Source organism: Morus notabilis, unplaced genomic scaffold (genome assembly GCF_000414095.1).
Source record: "Morus notabilis unplaced genomic scaffold, ASM41409v2 Scaffold1886, whole genome shotgun sequence".
NCBI lineage: Eukaryota > Viridiplantae > Streptophyta > Magnoliopsida > Rosales > Moraceae > Morus > Morus notabilis.
The window spans coordinates 791-14,350 of NW_010364809.1; the positions used below are offsets into that span (position 1 = coordinate 791).

The 13,560-nt window shown below is 32.0% G+C and overlaps 2 protein-coding genes across 7 annotated transcripts in view; one reads left to right on the top strand and one right to left on the bottom strand.

The window, feature by feature from the left end:
• Nucleotides 1-647: 647 nt before the first annotated feature.
• On the top strand, nucleotides 648-10,955 carry LOC21385782 (putative branched-chain-amino-acid aminotransferase 7). 6 transcript variants are annotated; one of them, XM_024171431.1, is made up of 10 exons: nucleotides 648-1,028; nucleotides 6,738-6,794; nucleotides 6,938-7,115; nucleotides 7,820-7,996; nucleotides 8,268-8,399; nucleotides 9,022-9,117; nucleotides 9,385-9,501; nucleotides 9,658-9,753; nucleotides 10,439-10,551; nucleotides 10,713-10,955. In XM_024171431.1, the coding sequence occupies exons 2-10, from the start codon at nucleotides 6,748-6,750 to the stop codon at nucleotides 10,825-10,827; spliced, it is 1,071 nt and encodes a 356-aa protein (XP_024027199.1). In that variant the 5' UTR covers nucleotides 648-1,028; nucleotides 6,738-6,747; the 3' UTR covers nucleotides 10,828-10,955. The 6 variants fall into 6 exon arrangements, with proteins under 6 accessions (XP_024027199.1, XP_010105298.1, XP_024027200.1 ...); XM_010106996.2 differs by having other exon boundaries at nucleotides 6,746-6,794; XM_024171432.1 differs by lacking the exon at nucleotides 648-1,028 and adding an exon at nucleotides 1,559-1,623.
• Nucleotides 10,956-12,457: 1,502 nt separating this feature from the next.
• Nucleotides 12,458-13,560, bottom strand: part of LOC21385783 (protein trichome birefringence-like 13) — a 3,708-nt gene continuing 2,605 nt past the window's right edge. Inside the window, exon 6 of the mRNA XM_024171441.1 lies at nucleotides 12,458-13,498. Coding sequence (XP_024027209.1) covers nucleotides 13,235-13,498 — 264 coding nt within the window. The 3' untranslated portion in view covers nucleotides 12,458-13,234. The remainder of the gene's footprint in view (nucleotides 13,499-13,560) is intronic.

Below are 13,560 nucleotides of genomic sequence, written 5' to 3' on the forward strand. Positions count from 1 at the left end.
AAAAAGGGAGACAGCTAACGGATTCATGTCATATCTTCTATATTTATTAAAATCTACCTGTCGTTTTTATTGATAACAAGACTTTTATTTTATTTTATTTTTACTACCCTTTCAAACCAAAATGTCGTTTCTTTTTATCAAATAAAACATTTATTTTATATGCAAATTTTTAACCAAAAAACGATGTGTCGTTTACGTTGCTAAAATGACATCGTTCCCTTTTAAGGACACGCGACTAAATCATCAAATTAATTATAGGACTCCTTTCAAGGTTATTTTGAGGAAAAAAAATGCCGTTTTTATGTTACTCCAGGCCGTATTATGAAAAGACGACATATTTTTTTATCAACTGTGGTTTTGTAAGTTAAAACGCAGAGTCGTTTAAGGACATTCTGGTTTATTTCTTTTGTCAAAAAATATTGGTCTTTTGTCAAACTACCGACTTATTTCCTCACGTACGAAACCGCTTCTTAATTTAACAAAATGAACATGTCGTTTTATATATGGCATGACGTTTAAACTTTCTGTCGTTTTTCCCTCACTGATAGAGGCACCTCTTAATTTGAGAAACGAATGTCGTTTTGCATATCTACACATTATTATAAATATACTAAAAAGAGAGTCACTGTTCACGCAGACTTAATTGACTGTTTCTTCTTTGCCCTCGATTTACCGCTACGACCTCCTTTGTCTGGCGATTCACTGTTCAAGGTCGTCCTTGAAGAAATAGTGGTCGGTCCTCTCTTTTGTTTTTTCTTCTCCTCTCCTCCTTCTTCTAGGTTTTTCTCGCTTCTCTTCGCAGAAGCTTGAAGAAATGGAAGCTTGATCTTCACCGGAGGGAACACCCAGATAGACTTGCTTACCCCCTGCGAGGGAACCCGTGGTGGAGCAATTTAACTGGATTAGAAAAAGGATATATTTCCACTTAGCTATGAGCTAGACCTAACGAGCTTCCCTTCGACTACCGGAAAGAGGAGTTTACCACCGCCTACGCCTACGTATTCCACTCACTCTATCAAGTCCTTCAGGTATCTTCTTTTTTCCTTTTCTTTCCATTTGATTTTTTCAGCAAAAAATTGTCAGTAGTCTTGCCATTTTTTCCTCTTTGATTTGTTTTTCTGTTGGAATTTAAGGTAATTTCGGTGCTTTAGGTTCACTTTCTTTCTCGATCTCTGTCTACTTCGGTCTTCTTTCTGTTGCCATTTTTTCATGTTCTTTCTCTCTTCCGCTCTCAATCTTTTCTCTTTATTTCTTCCTTAGCTGATCTATGTACCATAGTTTTTTGTTCACAATTGTTTTTTCTCTGTTCTTTTCTTTTTTTCTCTGGGTTTCTTCCGGTAGTGTTTTTCTTTTCTTTTTTACTTTGGGTTTCTTCTTTTATTGCTTCAATATTTTTGTTTCTTGCTTTTTTTGTCCAATTATTGCTTCCTTACATGCTCTATGTACTACAATTTATTGTTCACGGTTGATTTTTGTTTGTTTTTTTTTTAATTTTTGGTAATGCATGTTGTTTGCTTCAATTTCTTCGCAGGTTCTTTATCTTCTTCTTTGATGGATTTATCTGTGCACACGCTTTATTTGCATCGGTGGACTTTCTCTTGGTTGATCTTATGCCGCGTATGGGTAATTTGCTTTGTTGGGTTGATGATTTGTGGTGATTTTGGTATATACATATTAAATGAATTGCTATTTTTTTTCCCTGTGCATTTTCTGGAATCTGCGCCAATTTTAGCATCTATTATCTAGAATCCCGGTTATTTTAGGGGAAAAAATTTTCCCCCTTTTTTTTTTCTTTCCCTTTTTTCTTGCCTCTGCTTTTTCCTATTTATGAGGCAATTATTTTTTGAATTGCTCCTTGGCCTATATTGGTTTTGTTGCTTAGTTAGGAAATTTTAATCCTCCAATTTTTGTAAGCTGAGTATGTATTACTACGTGTTACATTACTAGAGGCCATCCACTGTTCATAGTAACTAGTATGAATGCTGCTACTCTGTATTGATTTATCATATATGTGTGTGGCCCTTTCTCTTGCACTTGGCGTTCCTTTTCCTTTGTTCCATCTCTGGTCATTCACTGTTTGCATTGTTGATCATTTATTGCTTTATTCCTTTATCCGTGTGTCTTTGACTATTTCTGTTCAGTTTTGTTTCGCCTGTGATCATTTACTCCTTCATTCTATTCCCGATCATTTACTACTTTGTTGACCACCTGTCTTTCCCTTTGGTTGGCTGATATCTCATAGTTAAGACAATATTTGAAGCGCTTCAGGTACTATTAACAGCTTCTGCTGATAACTTTTTAATGTCTTTTGTTGATATTGGATATATCCGTTTACTGTAGCATTATTAATATGTCCCGTTTTCCTTTCATTGTTTTTATTGATGTATAGTTCTATTATTTAAGTAATGGTTGTTACTGATGTAAAGGCCTGGTAAAAAATTCTTTTTATTCTTGATAAATATTGTTGATATCTGTCTATTCTTTCTGTTTTCTTTTTCTTTTTTCTTTTTATTATGTTCCATCACTTATTAATGCCCCAGTGTTGATTTGCAGTTTAGTTATGTCTTAATAACATGCTTATATACATATCTTCATTTCATATGTTTTACCTTGCGTTGTTTTATTTTTTTCCCCTTTTTACATGGCAGTGATGAACATAATCGACCTTTACACATTGAGTTTAATATGGTTTGTCCAGAGATTGCTGTGAATAAATCTTCCTCATTTGGATTCTGCTTTTGTCTACGTTTCTTGGCTTAGAGTTGCTAACTCTCTGTTTTCTATTTCTTTTGCTTATTCTCATGTTTTTGCCTTCTTCGGATTAGTATTTAACTTCAAAAGTTGTTTACACGTATACTAGCTTCCTTTTTCCGATATTGAGTTTTCATTTTTGTACCTGTTTTTATTTACCTATCGTATTTTTCTGTGATTTCAAGTTATTTTCTAACGCTCATATTTGTATTTTCACTTTTTGAGCTGCGATTTATTTATCTATATAATATATACTTTTTTGTCCCTGTAATATCTTTTTTATCTTTTAATCCTCAGTGATTTAGTCAGAGTTGTCTATTGTTGATCAATCTCCATTTCATTGCATATAATGCTGTGCAATGACAGTTTTAGTTTTTTCCCTCCTTTTTTTATTTCTTTTTTCCCTCCCTTTTTTCTGCTCCCGAGCAAACAGCTTTAGGTCCTCTTAAATTTTCAGCCTCTCTGATTTGGTTTTTGTTTTCTGCCCGTTTTGTACATGTAACAAAATCTCTGCCTTTTCCTTTTTCTTTTGATTCACCAGGTAGTCTTTGGACAACGTCATATTTTATTCCGGTTGGTCATTTTCCGTGGCAAATAAGTTATAATTCATGGGATGGATATGATATCTTGCTAATCTTCATGTTTTTGTGCAGTTGCCCATAATAGGCAGCCACAAAACGGTTTATTCATCACACGTTAGTAAAAATATCAAATACTTGAACCATGATTGCCAAATAAAAACATTGCGATATTCATATTGTAATTTTTTTCTTCCTGTTTTCTCCATTTATTCATTTGTCCATTCATCTGTTTGCTTATTTATTTATATGCCTTTACATTTCCTATCATTTAGTACTTCATATTGTTACATTCATGTTTCATTAGTCTTTCTTAGCTTTTTTTTTTCCTTCTTTTTTTTTCTCCCTAGGCCTATTTGCTTATTCATTTGCTTATTTATCTATCTATATTTCTTCAGATTCCTTACCGTTTACTACTTTATATCTTCACTATTGCATCCTTTACTGCCCTTCACACTTATTTGATGGATATTTCACGTTTCATATTTAAGAAATAGAAATATCTATTCTCCACATGCTTTTAAAATACAAATACAACATTATACCGTAATCAAATTGAATATTCTCTTATGTCTATAAGCATGATTGTTCATTGACAAGGTATAACACATGTTAGAAATGAGAACTAAAACAATGGCCAACAACCAAGAAAAAATATTATGGCATCCGTAAGAAAAAATATTATGACATTCCATTCTGACAGAGTGAGTTCCATCGAATTTGTTCAAAAACTGCTTTCAATGTGTTCTTGTTGCCTCAATTCTTACTTTGCCTATCTTTCTTGACTTAAACCTCTTAGCTACGTCTTTGTCCTTTTCTTCACCTATTCCAATGCTTCCACCCTTTTTACACAATTCTTTCTCTAAAAGATTACTTATACATACATTGGCTTTCTTCTCTTCTATGCTGTTTTTGCCTTTTCTTCTTTTCCCTTTGTTTTCGTCTGATCTCCCTGTTTTACTTGCTTTTGATTTTTTGACTCTTTCCTATTCGTAAAAAAATCAATGCTTTTCCTTTGTTCTCTTAGGTCACTTGGTGGTCTTTGGACAAACTTATATTTTATTTTCACCGGTCATTTTCTGTGACATACATGCTATAATCTATATGATGGATATAATATCTTAGAAATGTTCATGAAAACTCAAATTTGCGAAGTGAATGAGGCTTAAGTTTATTTATCCATCATATGTTGCCGAAGTTGCCGAAAATATTAAGTATCTGAGCCATCATTGCTGTATAAAAATATCATAATATTCATGTATTATTACTTTTTTAAGTCACTTTGTTTTCTCTGCACATTTCTTTATTTATTTAGTTAGTTATGTGTCTATATTTTCTCACGCTCCCTATCATTTACTACCTCATTTTCTTACTACGACAATCCTTCACTGTCCTTGACAGTTCCTTAGTCGACATTCGTCCTTCACACTTGAAGCATTACTTCATATCGACGTCTTTTCTATTACTTCTTCAACTCTGGATGCGCACACATATCTTTATTTACTGTACTTCGTTTTAATCAGTTCCTTTACATGGCAATAATAATTGTAATTGATTCTGACACATACATCTTATACAATTTGTTGAAAAACTGCTGCTAATATATTGTCGCTCTCTCCATTTGTGCACTTGACCTATCTTCTGTGACTTAAATTTGTTAACAATCCCTTTGATTGTTACTTTTTATTACCTGTTGCAACGCGCGGATAAACAGCTAGTGGCTTCTAAATTCTAATTCATGTGCCCTTATTCTTCTTCTTGTTTTTTTTTTTTTTTTTTTTTTTTTGGGAAAAACATGTCATTTAGATATTAGATCATGATATGTCGTATTTATCTAGCTATAAAGAGCGACATGTTGGTTTATAGTGATTTTCTTTTTAAAGTAAAATGACGTGTCGGATAGCATTTGATCTAATTTCTTATGCGAATAATGATTTACTAATATCATAGTTTTCGTCTCGATTTGTGCAATCCATGACAACATGACACCAATATATATCAAAAAATTGCGACGACACTCAATTGATTTCCAATAAGTAATTCTAATGCTAATGAACCATTCATATATAGGTGTGTGTATATAATGCATATTAAAATAGTTTTTGCCTCGATTTGTGCAATCTAAGGTTAACAAAGATGTACTTTATATAAAGACAGATAAGATTCTAACGATTTTCAATAACGATTAAAGTGCTTAATTGTTCGCATTTGATTTTAAAAGGGTAAAAACAAGTTAAAAGCTTGATGTGATTCGTCTCTAAACTTTTTTTTTTTTTAATGGGATTTGGTTCATTTTTATTATTCTTTTATAATGAAAAATATTAGCATCATTTTTTTTATCACTCGTTCTTTTTACTTTTTAACATATTCACTTTATGATATATGTATATTATTATTTAAATAAAAAATAATAAAGTAATATTTACGTGTTAAATAATAAATGGAGTGGAGTTTGACATTAACATTTTAAAAAATACATGAAAGGCATAATATATATATATATATATATATATATTAATGTACAAAATACTACATATCAATCATCATTCACGTTATAAATTATTTTTCCTTTTTTTAGAATCTCTTCTTATTCTCTCTCTCTCTCTCTCTCTTCCTTAGCCTCATAGATTGTTTAAAGTCCCACAAAGTCCCACAAAAGCGACCCATGAGAATATATATATATATATATATATGTATATATATAAACATAACAAAAAGTAATAATTTATTATGCCAGGAATACATATTATAATATTATATCAATCTTCATGTAAGATGTAACAAGGGGTTAAAACACAGTGATATGTTAGCTGGATGCTTAGGCAGGAATCGGAAAAATGCTAACCAGATCAAACTAATACCCAGAAAATCACTAATTAACTAATTAATTAATCGGTTAAATCAACAGTAATAACTGCAGAAAAAGGTGTATATATATCGCAACATTTTCGGTGGTTGCATGGCATAACATTTGATTCCTTTCCCTCAAACCGTTCTCCTGTGATATCTGATTTTGTAGTCAGTTTTATATACTGAACTTCTGATTCCTTTCTGCTAGTAGGTTTGTCATTTTATGTATTCATTAGCACTCACGAGAATGCAAATTAAAATTGTCCTTTGCCAGCGATATTTCTTTTTTGTCACACGTCTGAGATATTTATTTTGCGTCGCTTCAATTTTACTACGTTCACTTTAAACTATTCGTTTTTGTCATAGTACACCATAGACTTTAGATTTTAATAAAATGCATCATAAAGCTTAAAATCATTATAATTGAAAGTTTGGAGTCACTTATGAAAAAAAACAAAAAAAACAAAAAAAATAATAATAATAATTTAGGCCCACATTATAACTAGTGAATACATTGTTTTATATTGATATTCAACTTTACCAGTTTCAAAAGTTTAGTTTTGCAGATATGGCTCCTCCTCCTGTGCAAACAAGCGGTGAAACTACACCCCACAGGTAATCATGACAATTTAATCTATATAATTGTCGATCAAATACCTCTTTTTTTTTTTTTTGGCTAGCGTTTCACTCTGTTTTTTGTGTTAATCTCCTAAAGTCTCTAAAAAAAAAAAAAAAAAAAAATTGCTGTGTAATGGCAGAGATGGCGAACAATACGCCAATGTCAACTGGGATGAGCTTGGATTTGATGCTGTTCCAACTGATTATATGTACGTGATGAAATGCTCAATAGAAGAAGGAGATTTTTCCCATGGAAAGCTTATTCCTTACGGGAATATCGAGCTGAGCCCATCTGCTGGAGTCCTCAACTATGGACAGGTAATACATTAGCATGCATGTTAACTAAGATTATATGTAAGACACCATCCATTTATAGTTAAACGCTCAAGTGTTAGGTGGGCTTTTGAGAGTTTTAAAAATGAAAATCCAACATAATACTCGATTTAAAGTATTCATGACCACACTCCTTATGTATCATTACAACTAGCACATTCAATAGGACTGGAGTAAAATGCTCATCCTCGAGAGGTAGGACCGCACAATAAAGCATTCACTGTTGTCAATACAACAACAACAATAACAAGCCTCAATCCTAACTTAATTGGGATCGGTTATATGGATTTTACTTTTTCACACGGCTCTGTTCGAAATTAAATTTTTCTGAAGGTTTAGATCTAGAATGTCATTTCTAACGACTTCGGTCCACGTAATTCTTGGTCTTCCCCTCCCTCTCTTAGTATTAGGTATAAGAATGTCCTCCTAAACACTAACTGGTGCTTCTAGCAGTCTACGTTGGACATGCTCGAACCATCTCAAGCGGCCTTCGTGTACCTTATTTTCTATTGGTGCTACACCTACTTTATTACGAATAACTTCGAGCATTCACTGTTGTCAATGTTTGGGAAAATATGATCTCTTAAAAGAGAATATGCTAATGCCGGTTGCTCCTTTTTTGAATTTTTCTTCGTGAAAAATTTTTAACAAGAAAAAGAGCTCATATGTAAGGTAATCGTGTGTTTCAGGGATTATTCGAAGGTCTCAAAGCATACAGAAGAGAAGATGGTCGTATACAGCTATTTAGGCCAGAACAGAACGCCCTGCGCATGAAGATGGGAGCAGAAAGAATGTGCATGTTATCACCAACTGTTGAGCAATTTGTTGACGCTGTAAAACAAACAGTTATAGCCAACAACCGTTTCGTATGTATCACTCTTTTGTTACCTTCTCATGCATCTTATATAACCTCGTTCATTTCGTTCATTTCGTTAATTCAAATTAATAACTTAAATTAAAATGTGAATTCACTGTAACAGAATAATTGAATTTGAATTTTTATGAGAAAAAATACTATGGTAAAAACTTGAGTTGTGATTCAAACTAGCAGAGTAAATGAGGTTTTTTTTTTTTTTTTTTAATGAAAGGGATCTGTTTCTGAAATTAATTAAGAGACATATACAATTAATATAATAGGTCCCACCTCCGGGGAAAGGAGCACTGTATCTGAGGCCTCTGCTCATGGGAAGTGGACCTCTTCTAGGACTGGCTCCGGCACCAGAATATACTTTCTTAATATTTGCTTCTCCGGTTGGTAATTATCACAAGGTAAGAGTGAGACGTTAGATTTATTATGTAGAAATTGGACTTTAGACTTTAGATTTATTCTTTGAACTCATGGCCAATCGTACTGGACAGGTCGTGCCTACTCGTTGAGTTTTTGTAGATATAAGGCTTTCAAAGGGCTCGAAGTGTAGTGACTCAATATTTTTATAGATTTATAATCTGTTTATATCTAAATAATGTGATAATTGAGTTTATTTTTATCGTTCACAACTAGAATAGCTAGGCCTAATTAGTTCCTCTAAAATATATAAGGGTGCATTTAGTAGATAGATCCAGAATCATGATTCTAGATCTTAATTCAGAATCATGATTATGGATCTTAATTCAGAATCAGTGTTTGTTTACAGTGATTCTGAATCACAATTTAGAATTAGTGTTTGGTTTGGATTATGTGATGTTTTAAACCAGCTTAAATCATGATTTTAAAGCCACCCCCTCTTGATTTAAGGTGATTCAAATCCCTGATTCTGAATCATAATTTCAGAATCATAATTTAAACCTAAAATCATGAATCATAGTTATAGTTTCAGAATCATGATTTAAATCCTCGGTACTAAACGAATCATAAATATCTGGTTGTTTTCATTTGTGGTGCAAATGGTAGGGTCGGCCAGCTCTCAAATTGTTTGTAGAGGACAAGCTCCAAAGAGCAATGCCTGGAGGAACTGGAGGTGTCAAGTCTATCACCAACTACTCACCTGTAAGCACGACATCCCGCATGCCCTTTTTTCTGCTGAAAAAAAAAAATGTGTCACTTATCAAGTTCTTGAAATAGTTGATTTAATTTGTGGCCAAGCATTGATTACTTAAATTCCTCTCAATATACTATTAGTAAGCAGTTTTAGATTTGGGGCTATATTTATAGGCCGGTTGATTAGTTTTTTATTAAAAATTGTCTCATCATTATATTTAATGGGTTATCAGTGAATTAAGTTATCATATTTTTGTTGTCTAATTTTGTTTGTAGGTTTACCTAGCACAAACTAAAGCAAAAGCCAAAGGGTACTCTGATGTCTTATTCTTAGATTCTGCGCATGGAAAATATGTAGAAGAGCTTGCTGTATGTAACATTTTCATAGTGAAGGTATGATCAACATTATTGTTTTTTTTTTAAATAATCATTGGAAATGTTTCTCTACCATCTAAAAATCCAATATACATGTATATATATATATATATGTTCACTCTATACGAAACATACAAGAGATAATATTTATGTAATTTAAGTTATCTGTTGCAGGGTAACGTTGTCTCAACACCAGCAATACAGGGTACAATTCTTCCCGGGGTCACACGTAAGAGCATCATTGAGATTGCTCTTGGTTTTGGTTACCAGGTGATAATTAGTGTTAATTAATATTTAGGGTTAATTTCACAAATAGTCCCTGAGATTTACAGTCAATCTCGCTTTAGTCTTTAACTTTTTAAACGTCTCACATATGGTCTTTAGAGTTTTTACTTTGTTTCAGATTCAATCCTTCCATCAATTAGGGGTTAAAATTTAAAAGAAAGTGTAAATTATAATCTAAAATTAAAAACAGCTAAAATTTTGTGTCTATATGTAAAAGTTAACTTTTGATTTTTTGTATTATTTTAGCCTCTAAACTTTATATGTTTCTAATTTTTGTCCATAATTTTTACAGATTCCGTCAAATAACAGAAAAATCGAAATTAAAACAGAATAAAATCTTAAGGGCCAACTGTGCAACGTTTGAAAAGTCATGAATTAAAATAAGATTGAAGCTAAACCTCAAAAATCATTTGTGAGATTAATCTTAATATTTATAACAACCCATTATTATTATTATTATTTATTACTTTTTTTTTTTATGAATCATAAAGTGACAAGGTGAAAACTTGGATCATAGTAGAGAAAAGGACAAAAGTAGCTAGCTGTGTTAAACATATAATGTAATTACCGTACATGTACGCATATAAGTACTGGTACCACCTAGCAGCTAAATGGGACGTACTAAAATGAAAAATTAGGTTCATGCGGTTACAACGTTTTCCATGATCAGGTTGAGGAACGTCTGATCCCAGTGGAGGATTTGCTTGAAGCTGATGAAGTTTTCTGCACCGGAACTGCCGTGATCGTTAATTCTGTTGGTGGTGTAACTTATCAGGATAAAAGGTACATAAATATTGAGATTTTTACGCTAGGGTATGAAAAAGAAAAATTCCACTAATAGAGTTTTGTCTTAAACTGTTATATCTGTATCAGATTTTGTCGATTATGAATATGTATTTATATATATATTGATTTTGGTCAGATTTATCTCCATGTTATTGCAGGGTTGAATATAAAACGGGGAAAGAGACACTGTCTAAGAAACTGTATGAAACACTAATAGGAATTCAAACAGGGCGTGTTGAGGACAAGATGGGGTGGACCCTTGAGGTCAACTGAGCTTTTAACTGAAAGAAAAGAAAAATAAATCTCGTTTTCTTTTAAGTGCAATGGTTATAAAGAAGGTTTGTAATTCAGCAAAATAAATAAATAAATAAATAAATAAAGGTTTGTAATTGTACTTGTTATCAGGTTGTGATTTTCTTCATTCCTTAAAATAATAATAATAATAACAATAATTGTGATTTACTGCAGGTAAACTTAAATTCGTTGGCTTATTTTAATATTTGTATTTTTAATTTATTTCTTAATCAGAGAATTCTTATATCTAGACCTGTTTATACATAAATATTCCTCCTAATTTCATTTTTTTTTTCAGTTTATCCATTGATTTCTTTTAAATTTGTAAAAAAAAAAAAAAAAAATGTTTCCATTTCATCTCTTATATATTTTTGGAATAAAAGCATATTGGAAAGATAACAATGCCATTAATAGTTTTACGAAATGTTTTAAACATTTATACTAGTATAATTAATGGTATAGATTTTTCCTTCTTTTTTTTTTCTCTTTTTTGAGAAATTAACAGTTTTCCCCTTTCAATTAAGTGGCATAGCTGTCTAGTTAACTACATACCGACAGTGTACTATTTACCATATGTCTTTCAGTTTTTGTTATTATTATTATTATTGTCGTTTTAGAAAATACAAACTGACCATATGCCAATATCTACATTTTTTTGAGGATTTACACACGCCTATATCTACTATATATATAATGTTCTACTTGTTCTTTTTTTGTCTTTTTTAAGAAACATATATATTATTTCGCTGCTATTTAAGAAACATATATGAAATGTTTGGAACTCATTTTAAAATAATTTTATTTTTTATATAAAAATAAAAATAAAAATATTTTTAATCTTATATAGAAATTATTTTTAAAAATGTGTTTGGTAATTTTATTAAGAGATTATTTTTAATATAAAAAATTCATTAATGTCTCTGTTTCTTTTTCTATGCTCGAGAGAGGAGAAAACGAAAACAAAAAATGAAAAACGATTAAAAGTCGTTTTTCATTTCTCTCTCATTTTACACTAAATCAAAAAATCATTTTCATTTTCGTTTTTTGTCTTTATTGCGTCAAACGCCGTTTTGAAAACGTTTTTATTTTTTCTTTCTTAAAAAATGTGAAAAATAAAAACGGGATCAATTCTAAACACGGTCATATGTTCTACTTTACTGTTTGTTTCTTTCTAACTTTGCTATTTATTTTTTTTAATGTAATTCTATTTTGTTATATCCTACATATTTTACACGTGTTAAATGTGATCATTTCCTTACAAAGCATTAACTACCTTACATGCAATAAATATTTTTTTCCTCCCGAAAATGGATATTATGAATTCATACTTTATATATGCTTTTTTACTATATAAATTTCAAAATACTACAGAAGCATACAGTGCATATTGCTACATTGCCAGATAGTATATATCCTACATAAGTTATGTTGAAATTCAAAAAAAAAGAAAGAAAAAAAAACATTTTGTTCAATTTATTTTTCTCGACTGTATATGATCCTTCCATCTATTTCGTAGGCGTTACAGTTTTTCTTAGGCCAGAAATTTGCAACTGATAAAGAAAATCCTTGTTCATCAAAACAGTGTTTTCGCCTTTCTAGAGGGTGTCATTGAAATTTCATCTTATCTTGTTTACACAAGTGATTAAATTGCATCTAATCTATCAGGAGTACAGATTAATCATAACTAGAAAGAAATCCATATTGCGAAGACAGATTATTAAGTCATAACTCATAACTAACTAGCATTCACTGCTTGACTTTCCCCCCTCTTTTTTTTTTTCAATTTACATTTCGCTAGAGAGGGAAAGTAAATCATTACAGCAAAAATATAAGAGATGAATTACAAAAATCATACAACAAACTTTGACAATATGTCGAGTTCACCCAAAAAAAAAAAATAGAAGTCACACATCTTGATCAGGTTGAGGAACATGTTACTCCAGCGGATGATTTGCTTGAAGCGGCGATGACGTTTTCTGCATAGAAGCTGCAGCCGTACTCGGTCTCAAACCTGTTACTAGCACCAGTCCTCAGGATAAAAGTTGCGCAGCAATGCCACAAAGATATGCTAACAGTTTTATGATTTATAGAAAGTGACCCATTTCTTGCGCCTTTGACTGGTTGCCTTCAAGCGCGAGTCAATGTAGGATTGAGTACAAGCCAGAAGGAGAATCAGCTTCCCCGAACCCGCAAGCAATCCTAATTGGAACTCAAACAGGACATACCAAGGACAAGAAGGGATGGACCGTCTTAGTTGATTGATGTATCAAAATTGCGACTAAACCTACTTCCATTTAACATCAGATTCCCCTATGGTGATGATGTACACATCTGCAGCAATAAACCTAAGCGAGGGCAAATTTTGGAGATGAATATAACATGTGTTTCAGGTTCTAAGCTTGATGTTATTTAGCTGCTTTACAAACAAGTCATTCCAAGTATCAGTAATTCCTGGTAAGCACCAGTGCATACAATCGTCGTGCTTTTTTCCTCCAGCTGTAGATGGATGGGCATCTGCTCTGAACTCACTCAAGTGACTTATGTCCAAAATATGAAAATTAGACCTTTTAAGAGCCTTGAATAGGTGCTGATTTACCAGGCGAGTCTCCACATTGGTTCCATTATTCTGCAGTGAGAAGAGTTCTTCAACCTGAGAGGAAAAAAGCTCCCAATATTAACTCGCTGAAAGTCCTTATAATGGGGGAATGGGGG